Here is a 14,742-nt window from a genome sequence, read left to right as displayed (position 1 = left end):
AAATCAGTTATTGGAAATACGTAATTAAAACTATTATGTTTAGAAATCTTCTTTCTGTTAAACCGAAATTAGGGAATAAAATAGTGGGGCTAATAATTCAGGAGGGCTAATAATTCTGACTTCAGCTGTATGTATTTTTTAAATCCTTAAGGTCTTTTAGTTTTTCTTTTGCCTGATAATTAATACCATTCAAAAAAAAAAAAATCCCCATTTGCCATAGACCTGTCACAAAATAATGATCAATCTCACTTGTGCACTTGTTTTTGTCTGAATTAAAAACCATTAATTTTATGTAGGTGTGTGCGTGTGTGCGTGCGTGCGTGCGTGTGTATGTGTTTTCAATGTTACATTATACATGTGTCCGGTTGAAAGTGTGTGAATGTGTCACATGCTTGTATGTGCTTCCTTTTGATGTGTTTTCATTGTTCGTTCAATGTGTGTCATCGTAGAACGTTCCTCGACAGCTTGTTGTCTTAGTTAAAGGCTGTTTCTCTTCTTTCTGATGTACTTGTTGCTTTAAAGGTGCATCTACCCAGAATTCCAATGACATTGAGCCTGAAAAACAGGTGGACAGCACAGTAAAGATGGCAGGCGTCATTGCAGGAATCCTCATGTTTGTCATCATTCTCCTGGGCCTTCTCCTCACCTTCAAACGCAGGTACTGGTCACAAAATACACTGGTAAATTAATATAGCATTCATGCATTTAGACTTATATGTGAATGCACAATAGCTAAGGCACTTTTCTCCTGAGAGGAATATGAAGATGTTAATTAGCATCGCTTTCGACATGATCAGCTTTTGTGTCTTCTGGTGAAACATGCACACTGGCTTTCTTTCATTACATCACTTCCTCTCACCAACTTTACCGCCCAACACACCCCTCTTCATGTCATTGTGCCTTTCAAGAGCCCGTCACTTCATATAGTTCCCCTAGCATCCCTGTGCTCACATAAAGATCTATACACTTCTCAAAACTCCTTCCGGTGTTTGTCTGTCGAGCCGTTTCTTCTGTCTAAGCACGAAGCAGTGTTTGTCTCACCTGCTTTTGAAGTGTTGAATGTTAAAATTGAGGTCAAAACGAGAGGTTGAGGTAGATGGGATGGGGTTGAAAACATCCTGTCAATGATAGGTCAACATATGGGCTATAAATAATACATACGTTTGGGTATTTGGAGATTTTGTGCACTTACAGAGATGGTAGTTCTCTTGTGTCAGATTTAAAAGGTAGTTTCTGATATTATCTATAAATGGGATAATAAATACTCTGAGAAATGCTGGGGTGTTTTAACCCAAATTTAGGCAAAATTAAATAAAAAGTAATTAAAAATATTAAATATAAAATGTAAATGTGAAATATGTAACACAAAGGTTTGGTTCATCCATATTTTACCCAAATTTGGGTTCAAAACGCCCCCCAAATAATTTAGAGTGCACACATATTCTTATTATTCTAATATATTTTTAGATGTTTAGTAATAAACTGTTTCTATTTTTAAATATTATAGAAAATTATCTGCAAATATAAATATTTTTTCACACATTTTGTGCATTAAACATTATGCAACATCAAAATGTGTACATTTTCATATTAAAGTAAATATACATTTGTTCATAACAGTTATATGGATATTATTATATAAGCAATTTGTGTTTTTCTTTTTTATTGTAGTAATAAAACAATAAATATTGTCTCAAAAAATGCATTCTTATGCATGACCATTTTCCATTTTTAAATAGAATTGTTTGTAATGCATTGGCACTGGCATTATATACATAAGTGCTACTTTATGTTGCATATTAAATATACAATAGTATGCTGAATTTATATACAATTTGCTTACAAAACAGTAGTTCAATGGGGTATATGCACACAGACTTTTAATTTCAGCCAGCCAACCCCAGGGCATCCGGTTAATTGTCATCCTGTATGAAATTGCAGCCTTTAAGACCTGATTTCGTAAAAAACAATAACAACAACAATCATCGTTGCCTGGCTGATATACAATTTAAAGTGGGTATATGACCAAATAAGAAGCACTGCATTATATTTTTGTGCCATTTCTTTAAAATATGGAACTTAATTTTAGCCCAGTATTTTCAATTGAATTTCTGTGCTCTGCTATTGACGGCGCCTCAGTTTTTGTCTCTTTTTACACTTTAACAACAAAATGGATTCTTAAGTCTATCAATGCTGTAAAAAAAAAAAAAAAAAAGTATGAAATTGATAATAGTCACATAAAGCTTTCACCGTAAATTCATCATTGGCTGAAAAACATTAGCTGTGCATACAGTTAAAGTAAGAATTATTAGCCCTCCTTTGAATTTTTTATTTATTTATTTTTTATTTTTTTTATATTTCCCAAATGGTGTTTAACAGAAAAAGGAATTTTTCACAGTATGTCTAATAATAATTTTTCGTCTGGAGAAAGTCTTTCGGCTAGAATAAAAGCACTTTTTAAATTTTTTTAAACACCATTTTAAGGTAAAAATTATTAGCCCCTTTTAATTAACCTAGTTAAGCCTTTAAATGTCACTTTAAGCTGTATAGAAGTGTCTTGAAAATGATCTAGTCAAATATTATTTACTTTCAAAGGTAAAATAAATCAGTGATTGAAAATAAGTTGTTAAAACTATTATGTTTAGAAATGTGTTTAAAAAATCATCTCTTCGTTAAACAGAAATTGGGGGAAAAAATAAATGGGGCTAAGAATTCTGACTTAAACTGTATATCTTATTATATATATATTTTTTTCTAGATTTCTTTTCCTAAGATGCATTGCACTTTTACTGATTAGTGGTAAATAGAATGCCATTATAAAATACTTTTTGTTTGCCTTTTCTTGTAGTCATGTCAACAGTAATTCAACAAATGATGAAAAAGAGCATTTTAACTAGGCGCATATTGTAGTTAAGTACACTTGCTGCATTTATAAGAGCCAGTTTAAGTGTCTAAACAAATGTTTAAGTCTTGTTAAAGCATATCAGAAGGTGCTTCTCTGTTTTATCTTCCACAACTTTTAAAATGGAAAATATGAGCAATTGTTTTTGAAGTATTTTGAAGGACTTATTTGTATTACCTTTTTTTGTTTGTTTGTTTGTTTTTTAGAATTAGCATGCAGTTTTAAAATGTCACACTTATCTTTATTATTTATTAATTATCATCATTCTGTACCATGTTGTAAAATATGTTTTGATGCAACTTTCTGACATTCGGAGCATAGGAAATCTTCCTTAAATTATACTGTATGCACTTGTACTTACATTCCTGAACTCCATGAAGTTTCTTATCTAGTACACTCACCGGCCACTTTACTTTTAGGTATACTTTACTAGTATTAGAACAAGTTGCCTATAGAACTGCCTTAATCCTTCCTGGCATAGATTCAACAAGCTACTGGAAATATTGCTCAGAGATTTTGGTTGCTGCAGATTTGTTGGCTGCACATCCACGATGCGAATCTCCCGTTCCACCACATCTCAAGGTTGCTCTGTTTGATCGAGATCTTCTGAGTGTGGAGGCCATTTGAGTACAGTGTCATGTTTATGAAACCGATCTGAGATGATTCACACTTTATGACATGGTGTGTTATCCTGCTGGAAGAAGCCATCAGAAGATAATGGGTTCATTGTGGTCATAAAGGGATGGACATGATTAGCAACACTGGGCTCAAAGTGTGCTAGGAAAATATCCCCCACACCATTACACCACCACCATCAGCCTAACACTACCATCTGAATGTCACAGCAGAAATTGAGACTCATCAGACAAGGAACATTTTTTCTAATCTTCTATTGTCTAATTTTGGTGAGCCTGTGCTAATTGTGGTTCTTTGTGGTTTTTTGAGTTACTGTTGGCTTTCTATCTGCTGGAACCAGTCTGGCCATTCTCCTCTGACCTCTGGCATCAACAAGGCATTTGCACCAACAGAACTTCTGCTCACTGGATATTTTCTCATTTTGAACCATTCTCTGTAAACCCCAGAGATGGTTGTGCATGAAAATTTCAGTAGATCAGCAATTTCTGAAATACTCAGACCAGCCTGTCTTGCACCAACAACCATGCCACGTGCAGTTTGAACTGCAGCAGGTCATCTTGACCATGTCCACATGCCTAAATGCATTGTGTTGGTGCCATGTGATTGGCTGATTAGAAATTTGCGTTAACGAGCAGTTGCTTAGGTGTACCTAATAAAGTGGCCAGAAAGTGTATAAAGCTCCAAAACTAAGAGGGCAATAGAAAATCTCCTACTGTATAGATCAAATCCTGCTTTGACGCATTAATATTCTTTAAGCTATATTTAGGTTAGAACTCATGCTGCTTTACTAAAATATCTGATTAAGTTAACCACATCTTTACGCAGATTAATCTTAGATTTTTTCATTCATTTTTTTTACCCATTTGATTGCTCACAAGGACAAGGTGATGACCGGGGCCTTAGTTAAAGTGTAAGACACATTCCACACAGCAGCCACAGTTGGAAATACAATAGTAGTTAAAACCAGCAGCTAAATCAATAAGCTCTAATTACCATGAATTGTAAAGGAGAGCTTGACAGCACCATTGTTAGTGCGTCACTGTCTGCAGCGGCGTGGATTGAAACTTAATGATAGATCTCGCTATTAAAAGAGCGGGAATCAAAAGGTTAGCCGTAAATGGCCCTTGTAGGTGTTCATCTTTCACGGTCGATGGAGGAAGGCCACGTCTGCTATTCATAAGCCAGAAACTGGAAGCTGGAATATTACAATAATAGCTTGTGTTTTTTTTTTTTTTTTTTTTTTGAGTTTTCAGATGTGTGGGCGTCAGCGTGGCGGAAGTTATATGCAAATATAAGAGTTCCACAAGTCTGGATTCAACACATATAGCTCAAACTGTTGTTGGCTTGAAAACTTTACAGCTTTAAGTCATGCGTTTAGACACCGGCGCACCGCAGCCCTAGTGAGCTGCTATCTATGTAGACAGATACCTTTCAAAACAGTCCCTTTATGTTGACGTTTTGCTGAGCTAGCAATTCTTTGATTTGAAAAACACAAAAATACATAGCATATGTATTGGATGAAATAATTGTAGTACCTTTTAGATGTAGTTTTTTATTACACTGCTTTCAGATTCAGATTTCAGAAAAAAATGTTTGATTTTAAATATTGTTTTAATTATCCTTCTCTCTGTAAGTCTTACTATCTCTAAAATAAAGGTGCACAAATGTGTTTTTCAAATGTTACTCTTTGGTACTTTAAAGGTCCATATTTGTATATATTAATAACTGGAAGAAAAAAAACTACAAAAGTGCACCTTGGGGTACCTTTAAGGTACCAGTGTGAACCTTTTAATTACAAAAGTGTACCTTTTAGGTTCAAAATTGCACCATAGTCTCCATCTAGTGACAGCTTTACCTTTATTTTTGGGTGCACCCACACAATGCTCTCTGAACTATGCCGGACAAGTTTCCCAGTTCGTTTGACAAGTGTGAGTGCTTTGAATCAGGCCCAGGCATGGTTTAGTTGGCCAGCCCTGGTCCGGTTGGAAAAGGTGTGTCAGAGCATGGTTCGGTTAGTCTTTGGCACGTTACGCTTGTATTGTCAGTGCAAAGTGTACCTGAGCCCGAAACTAAAGATGCAACTTTTAAGGGACTTTTTTATATGGATTTAATAATCATTCTTACTTTTCTTAATGAATATAAACTGTCTTAGTTTATTAAAGACGCAAACCCCTAGCTGCACATCAGCACCTTCAGCAAACGTCATAATACCTGCCTTTATGAACATTTATGAGCGTCAAAAGTGCTGGATCTGTTCGGCAAAATATTTGACTGCAAGTCACTGCATTCCAAACAACTAAAATAATACAAAACAATATAACTAAAGCAACGTCGACTGTGCTGAGCGCGAGCGATTCTCTTCCTGTTAAACATAACGGTTGCATCATCGATGACGTAAACATGCTCCGGCTAAAAATAAAATGCAATGTAAGTGCAGGTGGTGGGGGGCAAGCGTGCTTCAACACGGTTCAAGACAACTGTACCTAGTGTGATGTGCGTACGCCCTCTGAGAGTGTATATATCTTCTGTTCAGTATTGTTAAAGGGATAGTTTACCAACAATTTTAAATTGCACTCAATATTTACTGTCCCTTGAGGGATTCCAAGCCTTTGAGTTTCTTTCATCCGTTGAACTCAAAATATATTTTGAAGAAAGTCGAAAATTTGTAGGAAAACAAACACTTGGAAGTCAATGGTGTTTGGTTTCCAACATTTTTCAAAATATCTTCTTTTGAGTTTAACAGACGAAAGAAACTCATAATGGTTTTAAGCAAGTAATGGGTAAGTAATCGATGATTTTCATTTGTGGGTAAATTAACCTTTTAATATGATGTTAATGGTTATCTGGTCCACAATATTTTAGCATAAAAACAGTATGCACATAATTTATGGAATTTTAAAATAATTTTACTTGTTTGTTTGTGTAGCAAAACACATTTGTAGTAATGATTAAAACAAAAGTAGCATTCTCATCACTTTCAAAAATGAGTAAAATGATTTTTTTGATTTTAATAGTGACATAACCCAAAAATAAATGTTGAAAAATGAAAACATTCTGAAATACTGTCTTCATAGCTTAATGGAAATATTAATAATGTTAACTTGGTAGGAATGTTAACTTTATTGCAAGTTGTTGTTTTCTAAAATAATCAGAAACTGAATTTGCATTTAAGACCAAATTGGGCACACAATCATTTGTTGGATATTTGTTTATTTTATCTGAATTATTCAATGCTGTCTTTTCATGTCTATGTTTAAAATGTCTATGTTTAAAATATCTATGTGTAAATGATTTCAGGTGTGTTAAGTAAAGAAATAAAAGCATCTACTAGGGTTTGAAACAGAGAGTAGAATAGCTCATTGTGTGCATCAGAGAACTGAAGAATTCGGTTTTGTCATGATTGGAGATCTCCACTCTGCTTATACACACTCTCCCATTCTGTATTCACCAGAAAAAGACAAAATTGCGTATCCCTCAGCTTCTTTTGATCATCTATATTTTAAGCACTGACACTAGCACTTAAGTCAGCCGATGATGTCTCACCAATTGCAGCATTTTACATGTCTTTCAGTCACCATGAATTATTTCCGTGGCATCAGAAATGCTCATAAACTATGCTTTTTTATCTTGCGGAGCTTGTGTAAAGCATGCTTTTTTGTAACGACAGGAGAAATGGACTTCATTTTTAAACTAATAATACAAGGATGAATGGAGTGAACAGGCTGAGTCTAATGGCAAATTGATGTTTTACTTCTTGGTAATAAAATGTCCCCTCAGGCGTCTTTGACCAAGCCTAGGATAGATTGTTATTAATAATTGATGGCTCACATATCTTTTAAAAGTAGGAATTGTGGGGCTTCTTTTTGAATCGAGTCACAGGAGATTTGTCTCTGGTGCCATTCAGTTTGAAAACCTAAACATACAAGACCTGAAGCGAGCATGCATTGGTGATGGTGCTTCATAAAGTCTAATGTGCTGTTTCACATTTCTGGATGCTGCCTCTTATGTGCAGCAGGCAATATTTTATTTCTTGTCTTACAAAATATATCAAGAACATGGCTAGGTCACATTTTAACCCAAAACAAAGGACTTTTTAAGAAAACAAGTCCTATTTTGAGGCTATTTAGGCTATTATGGACATTCAGATGGAAAAAAAAGTGCTGACTGAAATTTGCATAAAAATTTAGCATTTTCTGAGCATCTTATAATTATTGTTGAGTTATTTAACTTTAAATATCATGAAATGAACTTATTATTTGCATAAAAGAGGAAATTGCTGATAAAAATGTTTATTTTAGAAGAATTTCAGACGGCTTTTAAAGGTTTTTGCATCTGAACTATTTTCTGCAAAGTATCATTACAGTAATATGTACTGTGTGTATTTTTAATGTTTGAACTGACACATTCTCATTATTTTACAATGATGATCGGCATTGGATTGTAATTATTATTTTTTTAATTATTCAGTTATTTTGAACACATTAGCACCATAATCAGTGTATGTTCTTTTATATCTTTAATCAAAACTGATGAGATGTCCCATTTTGGCATTAATAAATTATACTAAAGTGATTTTATATGCCTAGAAAGCAGATTAAATCCAAGTAATGTGTCTGTAAAATAGTTTTAGCATTATTTAGTGTAACAGACATCAAGTGGGTATGTAAAATATTCAGACTCCCTTGATTTTGCAGCCATTTGCTAAATCATTTAAGTAGATTTGTTTCCTTACACACAGCACTCTATATTGACAGGAAAGCACAGAATTGTTGACATTTTTGCAGATTTATTAAAAACGAAAACTGAAATTTTGTTCAGTGTTTAGTAGAAGCACTCCTTTTGATCGTATACAGCCATGAGTCTACAAATGTATAATAGTTATTGCTTTTTTTTTTTTTTTTTTGCCGTACATTCCATTTATAATAAAATCTACAAAATTAGTGATTGTATTACATCCATACTATTATGAAAGATGGAAAAAAACTTACAAATAGGTTAAACCTAGTGGTTTGAAAAGTTAAAATGGCTGTTTATGGGAATATTAGTAGTGGATCACTTTAATATGTCATCAAATGATTTTTGTAACACATTTGCTTGCTTAGACTTAATATGGAGTCAGTTCAGGGCTATATATACTTGGAAAATGAAAAAGTTTTGCAAACAAAAAATAAAGTATTAAGGAACAAATAAATAAATATATGCACATCTCCAAAATTAAGCCATGTCATCATTTGCTTGCCAACTGCCATAAAACTTTGAAAGAAGAAAAAGCAGAAGCATGGCTGAGCAGAGGCACACAAGAGAAGTTCAGGTATGTCTAACTGATAGTTAGTTGACAGTAACCCCCTTGTCAAATCAGGGCCACAAAGAGAAACGCACAGAAATGTGAAGTTCAATGTAAAAACAATATATATATATATATATATATATATATATATATATATATATATATATATATATATATATATGTATATATATATATATATATATATATATATGTTTTTTATATATGCAAATATTTTATTTTATTTTATTCTATTTTTTCTCTGCTTGATTTTATTTGCAGCTCTTTTTTTTTGTTTGCAAATTTTATTTTTATTTCTCAAAACCTAATTTTCAATTTGCAGTTCTTTGTTTTTGTTAGCAAAAATAATTTTTGCTTTGCGATTTTTGAATATTTGCGTTAACTACTTTTTTTTTTTTTTTTGGCTTAATTTATGTTTTGTTTGCAAAACTTTCATTTTGCAAGTACATGTGGCCCTAGGTTGACTCCATAACTTGACACTACATAAACTATTGTTGCAATGAATGATATTTAGTGGGCATCTTCAGTAAATCAGGCTACAAATGTATAATAGTTATTGCTTTTTTTTTTTTTAAGCTGTCTATCCATTTAGAATGAAATCTACAAAATTTGTGATTGTATTACATTTATAATATTATGAAAGATAAAAAAAAATTAAAATGGGTTAAACCTAGGGGTTTGAAGAATTAAAATGGCTATTTAGTATATGAGTTGTAGATTATTTTATCTTGGAATTATAAGCTTCTGTCTGCATTCTGAATGATTTTGAGATATTGAGCTTCAAAGTGTTTGCATTCCATAGCAAACAGTATGTGTGTAACATTTGTTTTTTGTTTTTTTTTTAAATAAAAAGTCTTAATGTAAACAACTTCTAAAAACATCCTATAATGTAAATAAGTTGTCATTTAATAAGAATGTAAAAATAACTAAATTTTGACAAAAAATAGATAGATAGAAGCTTATAATTCTAAGGTGACTACATGATTTTTGTACCATGCCTGATAAGACTTTACACTATAAATAAACTATAGTTGCAGTGAATGACATTTAGTGGGTATCTTAAGTAAATCAGGCTACAAATGTATAATATTTATTGCTTTTTTAGCTGTATGTTCCATTTATAATCATTTATAATATTAAAATGACTATTTAGTAGTATATTAGTAGTAGTAGATTGTTTGAATATGTTATCCATTGATTTTTGCTTGACACTACATAAACTATTGTTGCAGTGAATGACATTTAGTGCACATCTTTAGTAAAAAACTACAAATATATAATAATCATAATTTTTTGGGATCAAATGGACCTACCTGTAGATGTGTTGGTAAAGCTTACATACGTCCTACCATATACTTCTCATAGTGCATTTCTTTTTTTAAGTTTCTAATGTGACGCATAACATGCTACGCTGAAGCATTGAAATGTGAGGCATGGGACAACGTAACATCTCCATCTCAGCTCTCACTCGCTCACTCAAGCTTCTCCATTTCAGCTCTATGAGTTGCATGCAGCGCAACACACAAACACACGCAGAAAACAAATGCTGAATTATATGCTGTGAAGGATGAAAAGGTGATGTTTGTGTGAGTGAGTGTGTATTACTTAACCTCTAGACTCAAATCCTGTGTTTTATTTCTTCTCCTCTGGGCTTCGTCCGCTAGAGAAATCCACACCTGGAGAACTCTAAGTGTGGGGTATTGTATGTTTAATTCTAGCCACAGTTCGCATCCTGAGCCCATTCGCACACCATTTTGATTTATTTTTAATCCCATTTGTGTCATGTTACACACTTTTGATCATTTACTTATTTCATTTAAGCTTGATTTTTGACATTTACCTTTTGGCACATGCACGGAAACTATCATCTTGATTTGTTTGTGTTAGTGATTATATATAAGCTCTGCTCCCAAACCTAGTGAGCCGCCTCGCTGCCTCCTGCCTACTGCCTACTTAACCACCTGCCATCTAAAACAGCTGACTGATTTGAAATGCCATATGCTGAAAACCTATGCAACAAACATTCACTTCACAGACGTGAGAGATGCAGTTTATTGCATTTTTTCTTATATTAGCAAAATATAAAAATCATAATAATTAATAAAGTTTACATCATGATAATGTACTCTACAATTTACTTAAACATGTTTGCCATACATTGATATCATTGATATTTATTGAACTAAAATTAATAGAATATATATATATATATATATATATATATATATATATATATATATATATATATATATATATATATATATATATATATATATATATATACATACATACATACATACATACATACATACATACATACATACATACATACATACATACAGTTTAAGTCAGAATTATTAGACCCCTTGTTTATTTTTCCCCTTTTTCTGTGAACACATTTCTAAACATAAGTTTTTTTTTTTAAACTCATTTCTAATAACTGATTTTATCTTTGCCATGATGACAGTATATCATGTTTGACTAGATCATTTTCAAGACACTTCTATACAGCTTAAAGTGACATTTAAAGGCTTAACTAGGTTAATTAGGTCAACTAGGCAGGTTAGGGTAATTTGGCAAGTTATTGTAAAATGATGGTTTGTTCTGTAGACTATCAAAATAAATATAGCTTAAAGAGGCCAATGATTTTGACCTTTTTTTAAAAGTGATAAACAGCTTTTATTTGAGCAAAAAATAAAACCAATAAGACTTTCACTAGAATCAAAAATATTATCAGACATACTGTTAAAATGTCCTTGCTCTGTTAAACATCAGTTGGGAAATATTTAAATAAAAAAAAAGCTAAAGAATTCAAAGGGGGGGCTAATAATTCTGACTTCAACTGTGTACACACACACAGATGCACACACACACACAGATGCACATATATATATATGTGCATCTGTGTATGTGTGTATGTGTGCATCTGTGTGTGTGTACACAGTTGAAGTCAGAATTATTAGCCCCCCCTTTGAATTCTTTTGCTTTTCTTTATATATATTCTACTCATAATAGATTTAATAACTCATTTCTAACTAAAAAGATTTATTTTTATTTATTGCTTTTATTTTCTATTCTTTTCCACGATAACAGTACATATTTTACTAGATATTTTTTTTCAAGACTCAGCTTAAAGTGCATTTTAACTAGGTTAATTTGGCAAGTCATTGTATAAGATTTTTTTTTTTTGCTTATCTGGGCTAATAATTTTGATCTTAAAACGTTTTCCATAAAAACAAAAACTGCTTTTATTCTAGCCAAAATAAAACAAAAAAGGAAGAAAAAGAAGAAAATAAGAAAAGAAAAAAGTATAACTGGAAATACTATAAAAAAAACTTCTTCTTTTAAACATCAATTGAGAAATATTTTTAAAAAAATATTTATTTCAAAGAATTATTTAAAAGAAATTAAGCAATTGCTTTGCTATTGTATGCTATTTCAAATTTAATTTCTCCCGTCATTATTACTTTTATTACTATTACCAATAATAATAATAATAATAATAATAATAAAATACCAATAATAATTAATATTAGAATTATTTCTGAAGGATTATGTGACTCAGAATACTGGATTAATAAAGCTGAAAATTTCTCTTTAAATCATATAAATTATTAAATTAAATTATAAACAACTAAACACTAAACTGTTATTTTATAGTGCAATAATATTTTCATAATTTTACAATTTGTACCGTATTTATGATCAAATAAATGCAGCTTTAGTGAACAGACTTTTAAAACATTTAAAAATCCCACTGACCCCAAACTTTTGACCGATAGTGTAGATATATAAATTTTTCAAATTTCAATTAATATTAATGTATATGTCTTAAAAACATATAAATAATACTAATATATTAATATTAAAGTATGTAACATGTACCAGTGTACTATAATAGTGTACTAATGTCCACTGTATTGATTTTTATTCAGAAATCTGTTTATTTCCATATACATCTGAGCTATCCCGAAATGTACCAAGAGCTCAGGGAACAAAGTACGTTCAAAATGATGAGTATTCAACAACAAATCACAAGGTGAAGGATGCACCAAGAATTGGTTATAATCTAATCTGCTGAGCACATATGATGCCTTAAAATGATTCAAAGGCAGCTTACTAGGATTTGGAACAGATCAATAGTGATTGCTGGTGTTAATTGTGGAAGTAACACTTTTGCTCGCTCTCGATGTGGCCTGTGTTGATTGTGCTGTTTTATTTTCTGCATTTTTACTTTTATTTCAATTGCTTGTTGTTGTGCATTGTCACTGTTAAATGTTAGAGAAATCTGCAGTGATTTGTGCCGGGGAAATTGAAGGGTGGTTCAAATGTCACTACATTACCATATTAAAATAAGTTTAATTCCTGCGACAAATCCCGTCGCCTGTTAGATCACCTCCTCATAAATAGCATTAGCATATGTCCCATGGTGCAACAATTACAGTGAAAAGGCCACTTCATTGGCTCTTGTTCGCTCAGAGAGTGGCTTCAAACGACACTTTATAGTGCAATCCTGGCGAGCTGTAATTATTCCTCTTTCATACTGTCACAACCCAGCCTCGTGTACCGCTCTACACCGTTAAGCTAATATGTTATGTTCATGAAGGCAAAGGACGATTACTCCTACGCCACGCCACCTACACAGTCAACTGTATAGAGGATTTAGCTTAAAGCTCCCAGGTTGCCAGGTCTTTTCTGTAATCTTACAAAATCCACACAACCGCAGCATTACTGAGTAGACATTATAATGCCAGCGCTTTAAGGTCGTTGGCTTGGATTACAGAGGGCAAGTGTAACAGGTAAACCATTTATGGTTCATGGTATATTTTTATGCCACATTTGTATTGGCTATAAAGTGGCTTTTTGCAATTCATAAAACAGAAACTGATGCGTTGTAGGTTTTCTTTTCAGTTGGATAATTGGAACGTTGTCGCAACATAAATACGTATTTAAAAAAAGATCGCTTTGAAATCCTAAAACATAACAGCACTGAAATATTCATACTGTAGCAATGTTCTTTAAGCTGAAACAAATCAGCCGCCTGTAATAGCAATTCCTGGCTTGTGATTTAAGTAAATGTTTAGTTTAGTTTAGTGCTATTCTTCTGAAAAAGCTTCAAATGTGTAATTAGAATACTAAAATATACAGTTTAAGTGTACACTACTTGACAAAAGTATTGCTGATCCCAGCTGCAGGAGCAACAAATAATAACTTGACTTCTAGTTGATCATTTGGAAAAGTGGCAGAAGGTAGATTTCTCAGATGAATCATCTGTTGAGCTGCATCCCAATCATCACAAATACTGGAGAAGACCTATTGGAACCTGCATGGACCCAAGATTCTCTCTGAAATCAGTCAAGTTTGGTGAAGGAAAAATCATGGTTTGGGGTTACATTCAGTAAGGAGGCGTGTGAGAGATCTGCAGAGTGGATGGCAACATCAACAGCCTGAGGTATCAAGACATTTGTGCTGCCCATTACATTACAAACCACAGATGAGGGCAAATTTTTCAGCAGGATAGTGCTCCTTCTCATACTTCAGCCTCCACATCAAAGTTCCTGAAAGCAAAGGTCAAGGTGCTCCTGGATTGGCCAGCCCAGACATGAACATTATTGAGCATGTCTGGGGTAAGATGGACAAGGCATTGAAGATGAATCCAAAGAGTCTTGATGAACTCTGGGAGTCCTGCAAGAACGCTTTCTTTGCCATTCCAGATGACTTTATTATTAAGTGATTTGAGTCATTGCAGAGATGTGTGGATGCAGTCTGCAAGCTCATGGGAGTCATGCACAATATTAACTCTTTTTCCATTGCAGTATGACTTTACTGTTATGTTATATACTGTACATTATTTCTGTTAACTGACAAAACTGCAAAGACAGACCTTACTGTCCTAATT

At 32.8% G+C, this 14,742-nt stretch overlaps 1 protein-coding gene across 50 annotated transcripts in view; it reads left to right on the top strand.

Annotated features, from left to right (window-relative positions):
- Positions 1–14,742, top strand: part of ptprt (protein tyrosine phosphatase receptor type T) — a 519,289-nt gene that overhangs the window by 365,865 nt on the left and 138,682 nt on the right. For 27 of the 50 annotated variants that reach the window (XM_073954669.1, XM_073954668.1, XM_073954667.1 and 24 more), the window contains one exon: positions 523–658. In XM_073954669.1, the coding sequence (XP_073810770.1) occupies positions 523–658 (136 nt within the window). Of the gene's footprint in view, positions 1–522; positions 659–10,507; positions 10,541–14,742 lie in introns of all 50 variants that reach the window. The other 23 variants (XM_073954662.1, XM_073954660.1, XM_073954656.1 and 20 more) reach the window with 1 other exon arrangement.

The sequence above is a fragment of the Danio rerio genome, chromosome 6 (genome assembly GCF_049306965.1).
Source record: "Danio rerio strain Tuebingen ecotype United States chromosome 6, GRCz12tu, whole genome shotgun sequence".
Taxonomy (NCBI): Eukaryota; Metazoa; Chordata; class Actinopteri; order Cypriniformes; family Danionidae; genus Danio; species Danio rerio.
Note: the sequence above shows the minus strand (reverse complement) of the source record. Positions and strands in the feature narration are given on the sequence as shown.